This window comes from Otolemur garnettii, unplaced genomic scaffold, assembly GCF_000181295.1.
Source record: "Otolemur garnettii isolate 467f Iridium unplaced genomic scaffold, OtoGar3 scaffold00018, whole genome shotgun sequence".
Lineage (NCBI taxonomy): Eukaryota > Metazoa > Chordata > Mammalia > Primates > Galagidae > Otolemur > Otolemur garnettii.
In genome coordinates this window covers 13,824,628-13,848,917 of record NW_003852413.1, presented here as the reverse complement: position 1 = coordinate 13,848,917, position 24,290 = coordinate 13,824,628, and the positions used below count along the sequence as shown (strand labels likewise).

The 24,290-nt window shown below is 44.4% G+C and overlaps 1 protein-coding gene across 1 annotated transcript in view; it reads right to left on the bottom strand.

The window, feature by feature from the left end:
* Positions 1-24,290, bottom strand: part of PRKCA (protein kinase C alpha) — a 414,246-nt gene that overhangs the window by 240,076 nt on the left and 149,880 nt on the right. The window contains exon 3 of the mRNA XM_003786187.3: positions 7,367-7,449. Coding sequence (XP_003786235.1) covers positions 7,367-7,449 — 83 coding nt within the window. The remainder of the gene's footprint in view (positions 1-7,366; positions 7,450-24,290) is intronic.

Here is a 24,290-nt window from a genome sequence, read left to right as displayed (position 1 = left end):
AAAAAAAAAAAAAAAGAAGAATCTGCTTACTGGCCTTACAGGCCATTGCAAAAGCAGAGTTCTGAAATATGTCCTGGCAGGGGCGACTTAAACCAGGGGATTAAATTGAAGAGAGGGCAACTCCCTTGAAAACAGGCCTTCTGGTCACTGGTTAAAATCTCAGCACTTTGTTTTTGCAGTTACACCAGGCATTTCTTCTCAGATAATCTTCTCAGCATTTATTTTGTGCCAGTACAGAACACAAAGTAATACACAACCCTGTCTCTTCTCCCTGGGCCACACGTGGTAGGTGGAGAGAATGGACATTCCACCACCCCACTGCCTCCTTCCGCTCACCAGAACTGTGGATGCGGATATAAGCCTTTGAGGCTATTTTTAATTCCTGGCTAAATTAATTTGGCTCAAATGCAGCAGGAGTCCCTTCCCTTGTAGGAAATACTTCTGTTACTGTGAATCTGGTACATAAAATAATCCACCCACTGAGGAGCAGAATTAGCAGTGGAGTTTTTTGGTTGGGTTTGTTTCCCTGAAATAACTTCTTTTTAAGGTTTCCTGCGGCATCTCAGAAAGTGAGGAAGGGTACCCCGCAGGCAAGTGTAGGGGGGTGGTTTCGGAACTAGGCAAAGGCTTCCTCGGAGGGGGATGGAGGGAGTGTCCCACTATGACATGAAGAACGCTGCAGGTCTCTTTCCTTGGTCTCTGATGTTAGAAGTCCACTTGCAAATACCTGTCACTGGAATTCAGGTGTTGCTGGATTGCAGCATTAGGCAAGAGATATAACCTCCTGAGGCTGGCTGGAGAAACTTGAGAATACTGGTCTACTTACTTTCTAAAGAAAATTTTAAAAATTATTGAAATGTATCTTCAAATGTCACCATTTTCAGAACCCTTCCTTCAGCCTCCCATTAGTTCAGTGGTTCTCAACCTTCCTAATGCTGTGAACCTTTAATACAGTCCAAAGGGGTCGCGACCCGCAGGTTGAGAACCACTGCATTAGATGCTCTCTCCACCTCTCCCTCCCTCTAGCTCCTTGTGCTAAACTCAATAGCATTTTATTTCTTTCCACTTCTTTTTTCTTTTTGAAACAGAGTATCACTTTGTTGCCCTTGATAGAGTGCCTTAGTGTCATAGCTCACAGCAACCTCAAACTCTTAGGCTCAAGCAACTCTCTTGCTTCAGCCTCCTGAGTAGCTGGGTCTACAGGTGCCCACCCACCAGGCTAGGTTTTTCTTTCTTCTATTTTTTGTAGAGACAGAGTCTCACTCTTGCTTAGGCTGGTGTGTTGAACTCCTGAGCTCAGGCAATCCACCTGCCTCGGCCTCCCAGAGTGCTAAGATTACAGGTGTGAGCCACCCGGCCCAGTCTTTTTTTTTTTTTTTTTGAGACAGAATCTTGCTCAGTCACTCTGGGTAGAGTGCTGTGTTGTCATACCTCACAGAAACCTCAAACTCCTGGGCTCATGTGATCTTCTTGCCTCAGCCTCCCAAGTAGCTGGGACTATAGGCATGCACCACTATGCCAAGCTAGCTTTTCTATTTTTAGAAAATAATAGAGTGGAGTTCCCCTCTTGCTCAGGCTGGTCTCAAACACCTGAGCTGAGGTGATCCTCCCACCTCGGCCTCCCAGAGTGCTGGGATCACAGGTGTGAGCCACCTCCTGGTGTATTTCCCTCCCCTATGGCAGAACCCTGTGCAATTTTATAGTATAACGCTTGGTCTCTCCCTGCTCTTAGAGGATAATCCCTATATTGGAAGGGCAGGAACTCCCTTTCTATCTTTCACAGTACAGGGCCCTTAATAAACACTTGTGACAGAATGAATGGAATGAAATTTAGGGCTGAAAACAACCTTAACAGATAGTTCAACCCCCATACGGATAAATAAGAAAACCAAGGTACCGAAAGCCTTTCTGTGATGTGGCCAAGAGGGACTCCCAAGTCCACTGCCAGGACTCTCCTTTTACTGCACTGCTCCTAAACGCAACTTTTTAACTCCTGCATCTCACACAAATCTCTCTTTTCTTTGTTAGTTCAAGAATATAAAAATGTTTCAAGGTATAACAGCTTAGCTCACAAAATTGTCCTTTTCCATATTAAATGTAAAAGTACACTCTGAAGAAAATAGAAGACTTACTAATCAAATTTATTCCTATGTTTATTTTTAATGCTTTATGTTTTGTTACAAATGAATCCTTGAAATGTTGAATTTTAAAGAACTTAGCAGCCTTTTTTAAAAATGTGTTTGGTTTCTGAGACACTGAAAAGGATAAAGAACAAGAGAATTCTCAAGATTACGGTAAAGAAAGGATAATAAGCACCAGCCACATACACCAAGGCTGGTGGGTTCAAACCTGGTCTGGGCCGGCTGAACAATGACAATCACAACAAAAAAAAATAGCCAGGCATTGTGGCGGGCACCTGTAGTCCCAGTTACTTGGGAGGCTGAGGCAAGAGAATCACTTAAACCTAAGAATTTGAGGTTGCTGTGAGCTGTGATGCCATGGCACTCTACTGAGGAAGACATAGTGAGACTCTGTCTTAAAAAAAAAAAAAAAGGAAATGATAAGCAATTTTCTGGACATACAGTCCTCTGCAGGGTCCAGAGCAGGGTCCAAAGCAGGGTCCAGCTTTACCTGTGATTTCACTTTTGCTCTGTAGCAATTTGTGCAATGGTTTCCATTTTTTATTCTAAAGTGTTTACAGTCAATGTTCTCAGCTTCTTCCAAGGGATCAGTTTTATGATCTTCAGGCACTTAAAGGTGTACCCAGATCTAAAGCATGCCGCCACAGCTTTTAGCAAGTTAATTTCTTCATTTGGTGGTTTTCCAAACACTCTGGCAGTCATCAGCAAGCTTGCGAGGCCACCTGTAGACATGCTGGCTGTCTTCCAGACAAGGTACAACAATGACCAGAGAAGCCAGCCCTGCAGGATGCACTATCCCAGTCTGCCACCCTCATTGTGGCCAGAGAGAGAAGAGAAACCAGCAGGAGAAGCAACCAATGTCAGCCAAAGAAAGAAATGTTAGCACTTGGGGCTCTTTAGCAGAGTCACACTCACTGCTCCCACCACCCAAAGCCAGACAAGGCATCTTTCCCCTTCCAAGTCCTCATCCACACCTGAATTTGGCAGAAGGAGCGAGGAAGCCATTTCTAAACATGGGCCACCTTCATCTTTGTTACACTGTCATCTTCTGAAACCTCAGACACAGGGAGAGGAACTGGGCAGACCCAGGCTGTGTTCTGTGGCTCCACGTCTGGAAACACAAGCCCTGCACTCACTCAAAGCAGCTTTCCAACCCTCAGGAGGAACAGGGCTGCCCGTTCTATGTGCCACATACCAGAGTCCAAGCTGTCTAGCTCGAGCCCTGGTTCCAAATACATGTGGCGGAAGTGAACTAAGATCAGGTTCTTTAAAATCTTCCATTCTCCTTTGTGCTTAAGGTCCAGGAAATGCTTCACTTTTCCAAGTAGACCTCGTGGTATGGAATGCCTGGCAAAAGAGCCTGGCTTACCCAGCAGGGGGAGAGGCGGACTGAGAAACTGGCCTGAGCAACTTCAGGGCGTCCTCCACTGAACCCAGAGGCCCTTCTTTCTCAGGATTCCCTGCACTAATGCATGCTCTCAACCATGACCACTGCCTGAGACTTGAAGAGTGCCTCTGTCCGAAAGAAATTTTAATGTCTTCCCATCTGGTACTGTAATCTGGGTGCTATTTTATTTTGGGGTAATTTTTCTTTTCTTTCATGTTGAAGATGGCAGAACACATATAATAATAGTGGATTTCACAAGGCTTGTAACTTCTTCCTCATCTGTGAATGCCTTGGAGTCTGCTGAGCTCGATGAAGCATGACCAAGGAGCACATGCAGTCCATCTTAACCATGCCCTATGGCATGAAGAACATCTGAATTTAAAAATTTTAGGCCAGGCGTGGTGGTTCACGCTTGTAATCCTAGTTCTCTGGGAGGCCAAGACAGGAAGATCCCTTGAGCTCAGGAGCTTGAGACCAGCCTAAGTAAAAGCCAAATCCCATCCCTACTAAAAATAGAAGAATTAGCCAGACAATGTAGTGGACACCTGTAGTTCCAGCTAATCAGACGCTGAAGCAGAAGAATCACTTGAGCCCAGGAGTCTGAGGTTGCTGTGAGCTAGGCTGATGCCACGGCACTCTAGCCTAGACAAAAGAGTGAGACTCTATCTCTAAATAAATAAATATTTTTGGAAAAATAAAAAAAAAATTGCATTTTTTTTTCAGGGGAATAAATGCGTGAGGCAGGTTTTTTCTCTTAAGTTTGATTCATTTTTCCTGAATCTTCTATTCTTTTCACTAGTCTTTCTTGGGCCTCTCCACACTTCTCTAAACATTTGACCAGAACTTTCAACAAGTCCATCAAGCAATAACTACCAACGTGCCCCAACAATCCCACCAAGCTCTTTTCCCCTTCCCGGCCCCTTCCTTCCCACTGGACACTCGAGAGACAACATATGATGGTACCCAGACCACCTGGGCCTTTCTCCAATATGCTTCCCTCTCTCCTTGTCTACAAATAAGAAAGTTAGCCTAAAGGCAAACCCTTAATACCCCTTCTGGATCGATGACTCTAGAAATTTTAGAGAAATCTTATGCAGAAATCTTCTTAGAAACAAGAAAATCCTACCAGCTCCGCTCAGCTGTCTTCTGATACCTCTGTGCTTTCCTTGCTACCGCCCTGGTGCAGGTTGGTCTGGCTGTCTTGTGCCTTCCCTAGACTTACTTTGTAGATTTGCATAATAAGTCACATCATCTTGCACACAGATACATGACATGTTCACAAGCCCTGGCCGCAGAAGGTCCTCATCATAGGTCTCTTACTTACAAAGACCTTGGAGGAGAATGGATGGGGAATCCTTTATGAACCAGATAGGAAAGACTGGATTTAATATCTCATGTACTTTTTCTTTCTCATATTAAAAAAAGAAAAATCATCCCTTATCATCTTCACTTTGAAGGCTATTAAGTATGAGACTCAGTGCCTACAGAAAATCAATACAACAGAAATTGATTAGGAAAGTAGGAAGAGATTCTAGCTGCACATCAGATCATGGGAGGTCTCAGTTATCTTCCACCCCAGGTAGGTCTTCAATGAAGCTTTCTGCCTAGCTCTGGGTTCTCTGAGTCGGGCAGTGGTTCTCAACCTTCCTAATGCCGTGGCCCTTTTGTACAGTTCCCGTGGGTCGCAACCCACAGGTTGAGAACCACTGGAGTAGGGTGACCACATAATGACCATTCAAATAGGATAAACATTCTGGCACAGGAGGGGCTATTAGAAATAATTAAGAGGCATCGACTGACCCAAAGTGGGCATAAATCAGGACTTTGATCTTGCTGAGAGAGGGAGTTCAGAGTAAGGAGAGAAGGGTTAGGTCCAAAGAGAAAATTCAAAGGAGCTCCCCCATGTTGTATGAGAGAGGAGGACCAAGGAGCCAGGATACCACGCAAGGGCGGCTGGAGAAGTAGGTCGGACACCTGAGTGTGATGCTGATGTGGTGATGCCCCACAGGGGCTGATTCTCTGATCACATCTATGAACTTGTTATGCAGTCTCTGTACGTTTTTGATATTGCCTATAAATAGGTAACACACGGTTAGTACAAGGCAGCCTTAAATCTTAGTTTGCATGTTGTTTTCCCAGGAAGCCTTCCCTGACCACCCAGAGTAGGTCCCTTACATAAACCTCTTCATGCACCTGCTCCCTAGTTTAATTAGTGACTTTTTCAAATGTCTATCTTCCCCTAGCAGAATGTCCAGGAGGGCAAGAAGCAATCCCTTCGTTTAGTCTTGTACAGGACCCAGCACAGAGTTTGGCCTGTCATAGATTCTCAACGAAGAATACACAGCCGGAAGAACAAATAAGTAGGAGGAGAAAAAAGGAGGAGGAATGGGTCAGACAGAAAAGATTCACATCCTGCAGCCTACCCCCCTCTCCCTCCCACTCTCTTGATGGGGTAGAGATAGGGTAGGAGGAAGGGGAGATAAATGAGCAAAGATAAAGATGGGAATTATGAGCAAGCAAGTAAAGGGGCTGCGGCTTCAGGACAACTTCAAACCGGACTAATGAGACCTGTGTGTTTTAACAACTTGGTACTTTATGGCCCCTCTAATTTCTTCCTCTAGAATGACCCAAATGGAGACAGTACTTTAGAAGGAAGAGAAGTATGAAAAGTGGAAGCGGGTGGGGAAGGAATGACATTAACTAGTTTTGTTTGTATGTGGGGAGGTCAGTCGACATTCATGGGTCTGTGCTTCCTCATCCCTGAAGATACAAAACAAGACGACCCTGGAGCTTCCCTCTGGCTCCTGCGTTCTGCAAGCCTTTGGGGGAACCCAGGGTGGTTCAGCACCCACAGCACCCATGTGACATCACCTCCACCAGCATCTCAACCCCATCGTGGCACGCTCCCATACACCAAGCATGAAATGGTAAGTTCCTTCACCATGCGTGTTACAACAATGCAAATCTGAATCCTTCACAGCCGACTGTGAAAACGTCATCTTCTGAGAAGGAAGACTTAGCCCTGCCTGCACTGAGGGGGCCACTCTGAAATCAAAGTTCCCTGTTGGGAACAAGCACTAAAGGTGGAAACGTGTGACTCTTAGGGACGAGTGACCAAACCGCTCTGGCAAAAGCAGCTTGGAATAGAAATGCCCACTCTTCCAGGCCTACCTTGCAAAGCTTCATTTTTTCCAGTTAAAAATATTACTTTTCATGTAACAGCTGAAGTTTCTTTCCACCCGATATATTTGAGATATTGGTATTTCCCAGGCCTCCGCTCACGAAACAAGACATGCAACAGAGATGCTCCATAGAGATGGGCACAATTAGAAAACAAATAAACGAAATTATGTGTTCACACATGGGCAGCTTCAGAGCTCATTGTTCAGTGAAACAGATGCTAGATTATTTCAGTCAACACGAACATTTATAATACATAATGAAAAAGCAGCCCGGATCTCGTGAGATGAACTGGGAGCAGCTTGTTGCATTGGTCAAAAGCAATGATGGCCCTACGTGTTAATAAACCTTTAGAAATAAACTAAAGGGTGATTTATGTGTGCTGTGAAATTTGTCAGCAACCTCACTGTGTTTGTGGAAGCGACTGCTATAAATCTGGTGGATTTAGTCGAGGTGGCTGCCCAGGGAGAGGGCACACAAGCAGTCCAGCGATGGAAAGAACTATAAATCTGTTCTTTTGTACAAGCCAAAGTGATAGGAGACTAATTGGGCCTTTCCATCAGGAGTTTGTGCCAAAACAACAGTAGTACAGGCATTTAAAAAAATTAAAGCTCGGAGATCGACACTAATACCAAGGGGTGGTTTCCAGGCTACTTACATCAGTGTCAGGGCCCTTATCCGCACCCGGGCAGGAAAACGTAACAAATTCATGGCACCTCTTGTGAACCACAAAACAGCAAACTGGAGGAGAGAAGAGAAAACTAAAATTAGGATAGTCGTGATTTAATATGCAAGCTTTGTTTTCCAAACAGGGTTACTCGCTGTCAGAAGTCAATTGATTTTCCTGACAGATAAAATCTCATAAACAGCAATCCGAAGGCATTTCGCTTGAGAATCAGCAACAGTCGATATCAATCAGACTCACAGATAATAGAGTCACAAAATGCAGGCACTGACGGGGGCCAAGGGGGTCTAAACTGTGGCTTCTCCTCTCTAAAGCTGAGGGAGAGGAGAGGCAGAGCCTGAAAGAGTTTTCCATGGTAGAACACAGGAATCAGAACTTAAAACACTTTGTACCGTCCTATCTACCAAAACACACACACACAGAGGCATATAAACCCTCTAGTCTATGGGTAAAATAAAATATAAATGCAAAGAGAATAGCTGATTATAAATATTATATGAGACTCCCTAAATGTGCTTACAGATGCTGTCACCAGGCAGGAAAGTCCCTGCACAAATCTAGCAAAATCTACTGTACAGCAAATATTTTTTAAGCTCAGCATGGATTTGATAAATAAATAATATTAAAGATCAATAAAATAATTATTACAAAAATTAACGAGTCATTCCCTAAGAGGTTTTTATGGATAGTATAATGGAGAAGATACTAATACTAATACTACTACTAATAATATTATAATAATAAGACCTAGTTAGTCTTTCCTTGAAAGCTAGGAATTTAGCTCCAAATGGCATCGCATACCACTCTACAGTTGTTCGTTGAATATAACGACATATAAAAAAGCAGTATATCCTCAGAAATTACCAGACATTTCTGCCTGTTACGGTCCTGTTTGTTCCCTCCAACACCCAAGCTGAGATTTGGTTACCACTGCAGTGGTGTCAGGAGATAGGACCTTTGGGAGGTGATGGTGACGGGGCCAGGAAGGCTTTGCCTTCACAAGCAGAATTAATGCCATTACAAAGGTTGAGTCTGACCCCATTTTGTCTCTTTACCTTCTCCCAAAACAGTGAGAAAAGGCCTCTGTTCTTTATATTAACGAATGGCTCGGTCTCAGGTATTCCGCTGGAGCAGGACAAACAGATAAAGACACACAGGAAGGCTAGAACTTTCCAAATTCTAGGCTCATGGGCTGTTTTCTTCTCATCAATGAGAATCCAACTCCCTGCACGCGTGTTAGAAGATGAAGACCAAAGAGGGCGCCTCCTTGCCGTAGGTGGGAAAGGATGCAGGTTTGCTGAGAGCTGAAATCCCCACAGGAGAGGCCCCGCTGAGAGAGTCCTTCCAGGGCCTGGAGGGCCCAGTGGGAAATTCAGAATATATGTGATGAGCCTCAAAAGTTACCCAAAGATGCTGAACTAAGAGCAACAGGGACAAAAGCAAGGCTTTGGAAATGTGCATGTTGGTGATAGGAAGAATTTAATGGAAAATGGATTTAGGGCCATAAGGCCCAGTTAGAAACCTCCTGCATAGTCTAGGCATGAACGTAATTGCCCTTTATTATTCAGGCTACTAAGAAAGGGAAGTAGCAGACGTCATGGAAATTTCAGAAGAACTGATGAGATAGGCCGGCTGACCAGAGAGTTCCATTTCCCGGGCATCTTCCTCTGTGCTGGGTTGTTATTGTGTTCGCCCCCCTCGCAGGCATTAGCAAAATGAATCCTCATAACAGCAATACTTAAGAAGCTTCAGTTTCCGTACCTCAGGGGTGGGAAAACATCGCACAGCTCTGCAGCCAGACAGCCGTAAGCTCACAGTGGGGCCCGTGCACAGGACAGAGCCAGGGAGGCAGGAGGACGACGGACGGACAGACGAGGGTCTCGCGCACGGACACCCCACCCTGTGACAGAGCCAGGACTCATACCTGACCCCCCAGCCCCCTTTCCTCCCACCACACCATACCCGTTGACAGATCAGGAGCAGAAAGGCAGTTAGAGCAGAGGCCAAGATTTTTCACACAGTGACAGAAAAATGTCACACACATAAATATACATCTATGTGTACATAAACACGCGTAAATGTGCAGACATCTGCAGTACACAAACACACATACATACATCTATGCATATGTAAACACAAAAATGTACATGCATCTAAACATACTTAAGCACATGTACAAATATACATACATCTAAACACACACAAATGGACATACATCTATACATAAATATACATACATCTAATCTTATGTGAACACACACATATACATACACCTATCCATGCATAAACACACATATGAAAATAAATACACCTATACATACATAAACATACACACATATATAGACACACACATACCCCCAGAGGATGAAGATATGGGTATGTTAGGGAAATGGAATCAGGGATGAATAAGTGCTTTTTTTTTTTTTTTGGTAGAGGCAGAGTTCCCTACAGAGTCCCCTCAGTAGAGTGCCACGGCATCACACAGCTCACAGCAACCTCCAACTCCTGGGCTTAGGCGATTCACTTGCCTCAGCCTCCCGAGTAGCTGGGACCACAGGCACCAGCCACAACGTCCGACTATTTTTGTTGTTGTTATTGTTGCAGTTTGGCTGGAGCCGGGTTTGAACCCGCCACCCTCAGTATATGGGGCCGGTACCCTTACACACTGAGCCACAGGCGCAGCCCAATTAAGTGCTTTTTTTAAAAATAGTTTTTTAAGGTGGCCATAATGCAATGTCACTGTTAAAAAAAAAAAAAAAAACCACTCTTAAAAGAAAATGCATGCTTGACACTGATCAGGCGAAGGGCGGGAACAACCCACAAAAAGGCGACAATTGAAGGTCTCCTAGAGTGAGCACCCATTTAGAGGGGAAGACGCCCTGTGTGCGGGGTTCTGGGGGCTGCAGCTGGCTGCTCACCATGGGCCACACCTGTCTGTTGTGCAGTCAGGACAGGAACGGTGAGGGTGAAGCAGGAAAAAAGAGGCCCGCTGCCCAGGCAGTGCAGAGACACTCAGAGGGCAAAGCTTAGCTCCCACAAGAGGAGCGGCCTTTCCACTGCGTGTCTGCTAAAAGCATCTTGATTGCAAAACTCTCCAAGGATGGATAATAGAGCAGCGCTGTGGTGGCACAAATTAATCTGATCTGCTCGCTCTCCCCAGGCACAAAGTCATCTTTCATCTGCTGGAATTAGAGAGATAAATCACTAAAGGAAAAGGTTACAGGAGCATTACTTCCTCATCACAGTTTATCATGGACATGTTGTTTTGAGGGGAAAGTAAGTGCTCTGACTCCCTACTTAATTGTTCAAATGTCCAAGACCCAAGTCTTTCATCTCTCTTTTTAAATACCCTCGCTGCATTCAGAGGAACACTGGTAAGAAAACCAATGTTTATCAAATCCCTTTGGAAAGACAGTTTGGTTTTTATATGTCCTTTCTATCTGCATTTACCTGTCAATGCAATTCTATACTTTCAGCTTTTAAATATTTCTATTGCACATTTAAAAAAAAAATTCTTACATCAAATTTTATCCTCAGAAGAGCCAGGCCCTCATCGTCCAGTATAATTTTCAGGGGCAGCAGAAAGTCCCATCTACCCCCCAAATTACTTCTTCCCAACCTGCCCTAGCCATCCCCTTCACTCCTACCTTACCTGAGTGCCTCCCCTTTTAAATGACTGTATTCACCTAACAGGAGGCAGAAAGAGGGGCCACATATTTCCGGAGAACCACACACAGAGGGGTTATCTGAGGAATAAAGACCTCGTGAGCCTACTCAAAGATCTGAATGAATGATCTCCAAAGCCAGAAGAACTGGAACCTGCCTGTGCCTGGGGGACTAAGCAGCTCAGGTGCCCCCTCCTCGGCACCCCCCTCCTCACCCCCCTCCCCTGAGGGGCAAGGGAAGGAGGAGCGTGGAGCTTGGCTGACCCTAGCTGGACACGGCATCACCCAGAGATTCCAAAGCCACTGATGGCTGGCCCTGACCTTTGGGTTCAAGTTCCCAACTAAATTGGGTAATGCACATTTTTAAAGATGACATTTGAGAAGTCTCACTAGTGTCACTGAAGCGAGAAGACAAGACTCTTTCAAAACTAGAGAACGCATTGGGTTTACCTGGAGATGGAGGGATAGTTTTGCCTCTGGCTAAAAGTCAGGAGCTACTGTGTATCTTTTTTATTTGGAATTCTAAAGGAATTCACCTCCCATGTCGTTGTATGTTGTGGTGGTATGATGTATGTATACTGGCTTTTATCTACGGTCCCTACGGAGTTTCCTGACTCCCTGACTCCTCATTACAACGTTGGGACGCTTGAGGCCTCAGGAGACAGAAACTCCCTCTCTTGTCCTCCTTTCACCTACCAAGGTGGAACTCTAATCTGCTTGTGGGTCAAAAGACTCCCATTCAAAAAGGGCCCTGCCATGACCTGGAGGAAGGAATACAACACAGGGAGGCAGGAAGAGGCTGAGCAGGCAGGCCTTGCTGGGTTTACATCCTGGGCTTTTTGCCCAGCCACATTTCTGCATGGCTGTCAATCCTGTCTCTATAATGACACCTCCATAAAAACCCAAGAAGACCAAGTCTGGGGAGCTTCCAGACATCTGAACACAAAGACTTCCCAGAGGGTGGTTGGTTCCCAGGGAGGGTAAAGAAACTCCGTGCCCCTTCCCCCACATCTCACCCTGCCCATCTCTTCTCCTATACAACCTTTGTAATATACATTACAATAAATTAGTACATGCAAATAAGTGATCCCTGAGTTCTGTGAGCAGAAAAATTATCAAACTCAAAGAGGGAAGGGGTCGTGAGAACCCCATCTTGAGGGACCTGACACTATCTCTGGGTAGACAGCATTGGGAATGAATGAGAGGACACCCAGTTGGTGCCCACTGCTAGATGTGGGGAGAAACACCACCTGTGGTCACAGAAGTCAGTCCTCTTCTGTGTTAATTGCTGTGGGGTTTAGAGGTAAGCATGGTTTGAGGAATGTTTTTCCTAAAGCTAGAGGTGGGAGGTGGTGGAGCCAGATAGTATACCCGCAGCAAACAGGGGCCGGACCCTGGCAGGAAGGAGGGCAGGTTAAAGGCAGCAGCTACCCGGCTGGACTCAGTGGAGACGCATCAGGGCAGAACCCTCCTGCTTCAATGCTTAGGACGGGACTCTCCAGCTGCAAATGAGTCTGTGCTGCAGCAAGCCTGGGCTGCCCAACAAGACTGTGGGATGGAGCCTCATTTTCAAAGACTTTGGGTCGCCTCTGCTTGTATAACCAAATGAGAGGCTTTAAAACAGGAAGCTATCCTACACCTTAAAGTCACCAAGTAAATCTTCATTCAATTATTTTCTGAGCACAAAATCACTTTCCTCTAATCCTCCATGTGATCTGCTCAAGCTCCCCAACGGTGATAGGTGATGCATGAAGTGCACAGATCACACTAAGCAAATGACGCGGTGGGACGAAAATAACCGAGACCATGGGCCTGGCCAAATAACGATCCCCTGACATTACCTGGCTTTAAAACCAAGGCTGTGCAGCCTGGGGAGCCACACCACTCACTAATCTCGCTCCTGTAAGTAAGTCGACTAAATGGAAATGAAGGAGAGGTTTGGGTTTTTCTCTTTTTTTCACTTGTCAAAAGCATATCTCAGAAATAGAACAAATAACAGTCATCCATGTTCGGCTCAAGAATGCATGAAAATTTTGAGGAAAAACAGAGGGCCTGCTGCCATGTTGATGCTAATGGTGGTTCTCAGTCATAGTCATCAGCTTAAAGAGGACAAAACCCAGCAAAGGGGGTGCAGCAAGCCAAAGGCGCAGCGTGAGGGCGACAACAACTCCCTCTGACGCCGGATACCAGTTAGCACGGCTATAATGAGTCTTGGCCCAGGGGACCTGATCGTGCAAATGAAGGGCTTGGGGAGACCGACGCCGGACAGTGTTTTCCAGAGTGACACTGAGCAAATGCTATGTCCAGAGGCTGTTTCTATATTCCATTCCATTCACAGGTTTACCAAAGGAAAAACAAAACAGAATGTGGTGCACGGATGCTACAGATAAAGGACTCTGGCTGCAGCAACGCGATTCCTAGCCAATCAATGCGAATTCCTCCTCAGGTGGGCCGCCAACATCGAACGGACTCACACCAGAAAGTGCAGCAACAGCTCTGACCTGAGGGAAAAATTCTAGTTAAAAGTAATTAATCGCTCTTAATGGCAAGTGTTGGCAGGGATGCAGAGACTTTGAAACCTTTGCCCTGTGCTGGCGGTAATTATGGTTAAGTCAATGTGGAAAATGGTTCGGCGGTTACCCCCCAAATTAAACATGACTCAGCAATTCCAGTCCTAGGCAAAGACCCCCGTCCCCAAATTGAAAGTCCTCAGATTATCTGCACACCAGTGTTCCCGGTGTTCATAGCAGCATTAGTCACAATTGGGGAAACCACCCACATGTCCACCAACAGATGAATGCACGTGGTACATACATACCGTGATACATTATTCAACCTTAATAAATTAGACCCTGACCCGTGCCCCAGCGTGGATGAATGTTGGAAAAAATCACGTTAAGTAAAGTAAGGTAGACACAAAGGACCAATATGAGATGGCTCCATGAGGTAGTGAGCGTAGGCAAATTCAGAGACAGGAAATGGAAGGGAGTCAGTGTTTAATGGATACAGTGTTTCTGTTTGACATAATTTTGAAAAATAAAAAAAGCCCTGGAAACAGAAGGTAGTGACAGCAGCATGACATTGTAAATGTACTCGGTGTCACGGACTGGTACCCTTGAAGGGGTAAAATGGTGAATCTGATGTTATATATATATAAAACACTGTAATAAATTTTTTAAGTAATTCACCCACGCAAAGCAGTATTAATGAAATTATTAATAAAAGGCACAGAAAGAGGCAGTGAGAATCCCGCAGAGGATGACTTTCTGTGATTATTTGTGTTCACAGTTGAGTTAGTTACAAAACCAAGAAAGAATATTTGCTTCTGTTCTGTAACGTTCTAAATAAAATCAGAGCCCGAGTAGAGATGAGACATAGGGAAAAATTAAGACTCCAGAGCAATAGACTCACATGGTCTCTGAGCTTTGGAGATGTGACCCTTCCGTGTTCTCGGCTCACAATCAGTACTAATGGCAGTAAGGACCTTAGACGCCTCCTACCAAGCCACCAGGCACTCTGTCCCTTGATCTATAAGGAACACAGTATCATACCTACTTACACCTGACATGGACTGCCATATTCATTGAGGGAAACACACACACACTGCTATGAATCACTTTCTATTTCTCCTTTAAAGAATAATTTTCTTCTTTCACTCCCAAGTCCACATCATTTCAAATTCAGGTCACAGTCATGTAAAATGGAACACAGACATAAAAGTTCCCTATTATGCAAAATTAATAGGGGGGGAAGCCATTATGTAACAAACTCTACATTCAAGAAAGAACCTACTAAATTTAACAGTTAGGCTTTGTTTAGAACAGAAGACTTGGTAGTTGAGCTTCCTTGAGTTCTTTTTTTAAATACATAAATGGTTACCGTCATGTGAGATGGTTTTAATTAAATTTTGCTTAGCTGGAAGGGATTAATGAAAGGTAACGTCACATCAGACTACAATGAAACAGAAATCTCTAAGGCGAGTCAAAGCTTTCAGCTTTGTAGGGAAAGTAATGGAAAATTGAGCTTATATTATATCTGCACATTAAAAGAAAATTATTAGTTTCAGATCTGGAACAATGAAAATAGTCTTCTCCTGGGATACACGTTAAAGTTGTGTAAAAACAAATCAAATCAATGTTCTCTATCACGTATTATAAAGAATGCCATTCTTCAGAGCGCACACTGATTCTGCCTGAGAGCATCCGTGCCCACCCTCCCAGGAAACACTTTCAAAAATCCCAATATTCCCAATTCTGACCAGGCACTCTCCTCCCCTCCATTAAGGAGAATCATCTTTAACTCTGCTGTTGACTTCTCTTTCTTTAATTTCATCAAGTATTTCTGAGCTTCCTTTTTCTTTTTTTGCCAGATTTTCCTGGTTGGATCTGAGACATTCAGTACCTTGAAGGAGCTATGAGATTGAATGTGGGGCACGGGCAATAAGGGACTTGAAGATGGCTCCTCGGTCTCTGATCAGATCATGGAAACCTCTGATGACACTGACAGCCTACAAGGTTTGGGGAGAGAGAAATAAACCAGATCTTGGTGTTGGCACAGCCCCCACCTTCAGACTTTCCAGTCCTGTGAACCATTAAATACCTCTCAAAAATGTCTTTTTCTTTCTGTATCCCCAGTCTTCATAGACACCATGCAGTTCGATATACTTGACTACTCAGGATCATATCACACACACTTTACTGCTTATGTCAGCTTCAACTGAGTTTTCTGAACTTGCTCCAGAAAGAATCCTAAGTACTAAATGGAGAATTGGCAGGTTGTGGGAAATTAACAGAGAAGGCCAATGGGCAAGTAGGAATTAACATGGACTTGGGCATGGCCTGAGTATTACATGGGCTGAAGGAGGAGAAGCTACTTTTCCTGGTGGTGTTTAAACAGGGGTTTCACGCTCCAGGGCTGCGGTCTGGGCAAAGAGTTTGGGAGGGCAGGTAAGACCTCAAAAGCACCAATAGAAAAACGGGGTTACATCAAGCTTAAAAGCATCTGCACAGCTAAGGAAATAGTCAGCAAAGAGAAGAGACAACCTACAGAAAGGGAAGAAACAGTGGCAGGCTACCTGCCTGACAAGAAACTCAGTCAACTCGAGCAAAAAATAAGTAAGCAATCCCATGTTGGAAATGTGTGCAAGACTTAGACATTTCTCAGGAGAAGACATACAAATGACCAACCCTACGTCACTAAGTATCAGGGAAAAAATGCATATCGGAACCACAATATCATCTCGCCCCACTCAGAACGGCTATCATCAAAAAGACAAAAAATGCTAGTAGGATGCAGTGTAAAGGGAACTCACACAGTGCGGGGAGGGGGGATGTAAATTAGCACAGCCACTATGGAAAACAGGATGGAGGCTCCTCAAAACCCTGAAAATAGAACTGGCTCCAGGATCCAGGGTTCCCGCCGCTGTGCATATATTCAAAAGAAGGAAAATGAGTTCATGAAAGAGACGTCGACAGGGCCACGTGCACTGCAGCGCCGCTCTCAACAGCCAAGATACAGAAGCAACCCAGTGTCCGTTAACGGATAAACGGACGACAAGAAGAAACACATGGTGAGTATACGAATGGAATTTTATTCAGCCATAAAAAGAAATGAAATTCTGTCATTTGCAGCAACACAGACGGAAGTGGAGGTCATTAGGTTAAGTGAAATAAGCCGGGTTCAGAACAACAAATATCCTAAGTTCTCCCTCCTACATTGGAGCTACACAAGTGGCTCTCCGGAGGGACAGGGTAGAATAGTGGCTACCAGAGGCCGGGAGGGCAGCGGGGAGGGAGGATGAGGAGAAGCAGGTTACTGGGCACCAAAGTCAGACAGAAGGAGGGAGCTCTAATAGTTGACAGTACAGCAGGGAAATTATAGTTAACGGTAATTTACTGAGTATTTCAGAATAGCTAAAAGAGAAGATTGGTAACTTTCCCAACACAACCACCAGTGTTTGAGGTGAGCCAGCTACCCCGATTTGATCATTACACGTGGTACACAGGTATCAGAATATCGCATGCATGTGAATTATGTACCACTGTTATACAGCAACAAAAATAAAATGAGTAACAAAGTAATTAAAAAATAAAGAGAGGGGTCGGTTTTAGACAAGTTGTGTATAACGTGCTTCTGGGTCACCCAGACAGATGTTAAGCAGGCAGGCGGAGCTTCAGGGTTAGAGGCCAAAAAACAGCTGGAGGCTGTAGACGCCGCACTCCACAGGGAAGGACTCCAGGGAGCAGAGACAGTCCTGGGAACACCCATGTTTTTGTGGTTGACGGTGGAAAGGACCAAGCTGTCTGAGAAGTGGGCAGAGTCAGGAGAGAGCTGAGACCTGGAAAGGATTCAGGGAAGAAAACTCCCAAGAGCAGCCAGGCCGTCGCCAGCCCAGAGGCAAGGAGAAAGATGAGCAGGACAGTGGGATTCCAGCATTACTGGCCCACCGTGGCCCAGGAGCCACACGCTTGGAAGGATACAGGTGAGAATAACATCTCTGCCAACAGATAACTGCTCAACCGTCTCTCTTTTTTTACCTATTTCAACTTATTCTCATCTTCAACTCAGAACTGAAATGAAACACACTTCTCTGACATCGACTACAAACATACCTTAATAAAATCTTCTTAATGCCTTGAGTAGCTGTGTTTTAAAAGGGTATCTGCTCTATGGAACAGCAACAATCCCTTAAAGATAAGTATATGACAAAGCACGAAGATATGATTAAAGAGAAATGCAAAGGTCTGCTTTTTAAAACTCAGATCAAGCAGTGTTTCTGCGCTGATTTCAGAATCATCTGAATACTCCAGCTTTCCTTTTAATTTAGTGCATAAAGCCTGCATTACTTTGCAATGCAAGGTCTGTATCTGACCCACAACCGAGGAAGGAAGGAAGGAGGGAGGGAGGGAAGGAGGGAAGGAAGGAAGGAAGGAAGGAAGATAGATTGATTACTGCATATGTTCTATACATGGTAGTTATCAAGCCCTTAATACCAGACTTCTGTGTTATTTTTAAGTCTTATTTTTTTTAGTCTGAAATTACTTAAACTAGGGGTTGTGAGAGAATTGCAAGGAGTTAAGAAGGTTGAACTGGGCTCTAGGAATATACCCTTTGCCCTCTCTCTTCCCTTCTCAGCCTAAAACCTAGTGCAACAGTATTTGTTTCCTTTGTTCTGAGGATGACCCACTTCTGAGAGTACCGGTCTGCCTGCAGGATGGACATCTGAGATCACACTTGCTTCAGCAAAATGCAAGCCGCTTTAACAGCAATGCAAATCCTCTCCCAACCCGCAAAAGAAAACTGCAGCTCTGGGGTTCTGAGAGGATGGAAGGTAATTCAAACACTGAGGACTCACACAGGGAAGCCTGCTTAATGCAAATACGGAATGAACTCTGACAGTGCAGGTGGGACCTCTAGCTTTCAGCGGAATTCCATCTGGCTAATGGCACAAGCCCTCAGCATGAAGAAATAAACCTACCTCTCCGTAGGGCTGTACAAATACTACACAGAGATTTAAATGTCAGAGGAAATATTCCAGAGAAACAATGTAACTTTGAGGGTCTCTTCTTTCTTATGTCTAAAGCTGAGTGTGTATTTTTTCTGAGTGTATCTATGTATCTTTCTGGTCAAGGATTTTAGAGAACATTGTTCATTCATTCATTCAATTATTTGGCAGATTTAGATTGAAGACCTCCTGTACACTAACAGCCTATAAAGCTTGAAGGTAACTGTGTGGCCAAGATACAGTTTCCGCCTTTGGGGACTTTAGTTAGGGAGAAAAACAGGTAAAGCAGAGGGCACCTGCACACCTGCTCTCTCCTCCTTCTCGCCTCATTCCCACCTGCCTCCCATTCTTCTTTCTCCTTTAACTAGTTACAATGTAAAAACCAACATGTAAGTTGTCATACTTATCAGGGAGTAGTTTTCCCTTTCTCCTCCTTAATTTCAACAGTAAGAAAGTAGAACCTATTTCTCTACCTCTAAACAAGGACACAAGTGAAATACTAAGATGTTTTCACGTCTTGTTAACAGACTCTAGCAAGAAAAGAAAACCTGGAATGAAGACCCGTGAAAGAAGATTGGTAAAAGGTGACAATTAGTGAAGCTGTGCGATGGGAAGATGAGTACCAGGTCTTTATCATACTAGTCTCTCTAAAATAAATAAATTATTTTATATGTATCGTCAAACTCTCTTTTTCTCTGTAAGTCAAAAGCCACTAAGAAATTATCAGTTCCAAATTGACAAAGAGTTGGTTAAAAACAAAACAAAACAAAAAACTACAGCAGAAACCTGAGAAGCAAGTTACCTTTACACCCCGTAAGTCAAGAACAATTGCCCAGTTCTTTCATACGACAGAAGTTATGGTCCTGCAAATTTATGATGTTGCCGTTCTCTCTAGTCTCTGAAGCACACGCTCGGTGTAATGCATTATTATTTCTCCCCTTCTCTCCAAGCCAGAACTGCCAAATAAAAGAGTCTGTCGTCTGATCATTGCAGGCATTAGCCATAAGGTGATGGCTTGAACCACGTCCCCCCAAAACTCACATGTTGGAGTCCTAACCTCCAATATCTCAGAATGTGACCTCATTTGGAGAAGGGGTTACTGCAGTTATAATTAGTTCAGATGGGTCATACGGGCATAGGGTAAGGCCTCCAACCCAGTGACTCATGGTCTTATAAGAAGGGGGAACTGGACTCACACATATACGAGGAGAATGCCGTGTGAATACAAGAAGCAGAGGCAGGGGTGATGCTTCCACTAGCTGGGGCGCCGAAGACGGCCAGCAAACCACAAGAAGATGGGGTGAGTCGTGGAAGAGATTCTCTCCCACACTCTAGAAGGAATCGATTCCACTCGCTCACCTTCAGAACTGAGAGACAACAAATTTCTGTTTTTTAAACTGTCCACTGTGTGGTGCTTCGTCATGGTAGCCTTAGCAAACAAACGTTCTTAGCAAGACGGTCTCCAGAAAGTAAATGATTCCCTAAGTGATAATCACATCAGACGAACAAGAGCAAGCAGCTGGAGATTCAACACCTCCTTCCCAGACACGTCCACGAGCAGCACCGTGGGGCTCGCTCAATTCACCTGCACCCCCAGTGATACCAACGGTGCCTGGAAGCCCAACGAGCTATGAACAAACGAAGGAACTGGGGTACTGTTAATTTCTCCGCAAAGATGATAGGCGATTGTAAGTGAAAAAAATTACTCGAACCTAGATCATTGGTAGGAAAAGGAAATTATGAAATTCAAAAACACCTGGGGCATCTGTATAGACTCATTTGCTCATGATTCTAGACAACTCTAGAAAGTCAGAATTCTTGGCCAAGATTTTTTTTTAAGTCATGTATACATAGGTCATGAATACATTTATGCCTTTGTGGGATTCAATGTGTTGCTTATTCGTACAAACTGGAGTGCTTACATCCTACTAATTAACATAGCTTTGAAAGTCAGAATTCTTAAAGGGTTCAACACGGAAGCCCAGCCAGAAGTTCGCTGGCTTTTTGATGTGTGTGCTGCTTAATTTACTAGTTGATATCTGCGATCATAATCGCACGATGACCACACACATGTGACACTAGCTGGTTGTTGAAAGCACTTCCCCGTTCTTCACAGAGGTGAGATAAGATGAGGTTTCTGCAGAAATAAACAGCCACCCTGAAAACTAACCCATGGCTTCTTCCAGGGACCAAGCACCCAGTGAAGTAACGGCAGCGTTCACTTTTGTGAAGGTTCTTCCTAATTTGAAGGGCAGTAAACGGTACTGAGTATCTGAGAGTAAGAGAATCAGAGGACAGGTCAGAAAAAAATCTCCTGAGTAGTTTGGAAACTCTGCTTTCTGGGGGTGGGGTGGGGGGTTAGGAGGAAGGTCACAGTCCTCCCTCTCTCTGTTCTTTACTATTTGGTCCCAGACTACAGTTTTATTTGTAAGTCAAGGTTGAGATGCCCTAGAAGTCTTGTAAAGAGTTGACCTCCCCGGGGCCTATTTGTTTAGTAAACAAGCCACCTGGTTGCAAGCTCAAGATCAGGGGCAAGCCAAGGCCATGAGCCGCGTCTCTTTCTGGTATTTACAACTGCATAATTTAGACACTAGATCCAGCACTTTCAAAAGAAAGGTGAATGTTTGTCCATTCAGCGGCTCCTTCCATAGACACCTGTGAAGGGAAGACCAGCAGGCCCATCCCTCTGGGCCCTTGCTCAGAAGAGATGGTGGAAATCTCCAACATGATTCCTACAAAGAGGGTGCAGAGAGAAAGTGAAATTCCTCACTCACAGTGCTGGAATGCTGAGAAGGCAAATCAGCCCAAGAGCACAGATAATCTGGGAGACAGGCAAGCAGAAAACCAGCAGCCTCAGAGTCCAAAAGGCAGGAGCATTCCAAGGAGGAAGTCTTCAACTGTGTCACTCTTACAAGAAGTCGGAAAGAAAATGACCGAGCCAAGTGATCAGAGCCTGGAGAGTCACTGGCCTACCCAGGGCTTGGTGGGAAGGTCAGGAAAGAATGAGGGGCAGTGGACAGGGGATACTTGCTTTACTTAAACTCTGGCCCACAAATATGGATGGAACAATAGCTGCACCCAGACACAGCGCTAGGTCCTGGTGACTGTAAGAACCAGCAGGCCTGTGGGCCCTCCAAGAGCTCCGAGTCTAGTCTGGAAAAGTCATAAACAGACCATTTCAGGATCACACAGTGTATGGAGAAAGGGCTCCCCACTGTGCACTGTTGAGTGCCCAGGGAAGGGTCCTGGTCACAGGCTCAAGGTCAGGGAAAATATGTGACTGAGATACCGCTGGTGCTGAGAATGAAAAAAGACGACAGGCCAGGGGACTTTTCCCCACCAAGACAGGGCAGCCACCTGGCAGAGGTTCTGCAGCAACATCTATGCAAAATTATGAAAAGGGTCTGGAGCCACATCATGCAAACTACAGAGACCGGGCAAGGTCAAAGGCAAACCCAGGCCTGCTGGAAAGGAATGCAACTCACGATGGTGAGAAAATGCCACTGTCGGTCTTGCTTCGCAGAAGGAAATTATGAGGCCGTTCCAAGTATTTCAGTGAACAGCTCCTTTCAGAATCCAGCCCTTTCTGGTTTTGTTTGTTTGTTCGTTTGTTCTAGCCATGTAAGTGTGAAGCTCCTGTGGGTAAGTCAGGAGAAACGTGTTTCATATCCAATGTTCTGATTTGGCTTTGATTTCAATCAATGGTGGAATGGAGGTGGACACGGCCTCGGAATCGAAAGGAGGACATTCACATTTAGTTAGAAACGCCAGGCATGGTACAAGTACACATGGTAACAACGTTACCTCTGGAAGCAGAGGCCGCTGCAGCCTCTATGTTATTCTTCAGCAATAAATACATGCAGAAGCTTTCCATAAATAAAATGCCTTCATTTTCTCATGACTACACTGAGCTTTTGTGACAAAGTCTGTCCTCATTGTTATGTAAATTTTACCCATGTTGCATTTCCCTGTGCTCATCTCAGGGAACACTTCAAAAAGAAGCCGTAATACGCTAATTACCTCTCCTTTATCAAGTATGTTGGGAACTAATAAAGCATCAAGGATGTGGAACACCACATAATTACCAAGTAATGAGGCCAGGAACTTCCAAGGAGGAAACCCACAGGTGTCCAAGGGACTCTAATGCCCGCAGGTAACAGGGGAGAGCAACTGGGGAGAAACGTCAGACAAAGGAGCAGGAAAGTTTTCACACAAATGAGGGCGTGAAGGCAGAGAAGCAAATGAAAATGAAAATTAAAAAATCCCAACCTCACTAAACTAACATATTTCAAACTGTGTATCAGAAAACACAAGGCAAGTTGTTATGAAATGTGATAAATTATCCAGAATTTTAAGACCAAAAGGGTTTCTAATCTACAGGTACACGTAATGCTTCAAAAAATGTACATTTGATGATAATCATTAGGTAGAGCTATTTACGGATTTTAAAATATGTACGTGTTGTTATGCAGAGAAAGAGCTTACAAGGACATAGACCAAAGTGGGAAAGGGATTGTCTTTTGGAGAGTGTCTGGGAGGATTTAATTTTACTTTTATTTCTTTTTCTTCATCGATATTTTCTAATATTTTCAATTGTTAATCTATTCATTAACTAAAAAAAATAAAGGTGATGCTCTTGGCAATGCTGTAGCACCGTAGGGTCTTCATGTGCTTTTTTTTGGGGGGGGGAGGGAACATAGTCTCCCTCATCACCCTGGGTAGAGAGCCTTTGCATCATAGCTCACAGCAACCTCAAACTCCTGTACTCAAGTGATTCTCCTGCCAAGCATCTGGGACCACAGGCATCCCCCACAACTTCTACCTGGTTTTTCTTAGTAGATGGGGTCTCACTTTTGCTCAGGCTGCTCTAGAACTCCTGAGCTCAAGCAATCCACCTGCCTCGCCCTCCCAGAGTACTTGAGGATAACAGGCTTGAGCCACCACAACCAGGTCCCATCCTCAAATGTATTATGAATCATTATCAAAAAAATTGAGTACAGTACCTATTTAGAAAAATTAAATTTGTGTCATTACATGGTAAATGTATCAGGTATTTATTTAACGCAACTCCATGACTCACGTTGCTAAGCGCTTAGCCACAGGGTCTCCGTGGAAATTAGAAAGCATGACCTGGAAATGCTTGAGGGGGCAGTGACTGAGAGATGCACAACGACCGACAAAACAAAATGGAAACAAAAAGCTGTAATAACATCTCATTTTCATCCACTCCCAAACTTTTGGTTTTGCATACCAGTAATTTCATACTTAGCAATTAATTCAAAGAAAATAAACAGTGATGTGCACAAACACATGTGGCACAAAGATGTTTATGACAGCATGTGTGTAATATCAAGAAACTAAAAACAAGCTAAAGGGTCCAACAACAGAAAAGGTACCATGAGTATGTCTGATGTGCTACTATGTGGCTGTAAAAGAATATTTACTAAAGCAGATAAATATCTAAAATATACCGCTGAACAGAAGGAATGAAAGCCAGCTACAAAATAGAATGATACCAGCTTTTAAACACATGTGGGGCATAGTGGTTCATGCCTACAATCCCAACACTTTGGGAGGCTGAGGCAGGAGGATCACTTGAGGCCAGGAGTTGGAGACCAGCTCAGGCAACATACAGAGACCCTATCGCTACCAAAAATGAAAAGAAAAAAAAAATCTAGCCTGGCATGGTGGTGCACATCTGCTGCCCCAGCTACTTGGCAGGCTGAGG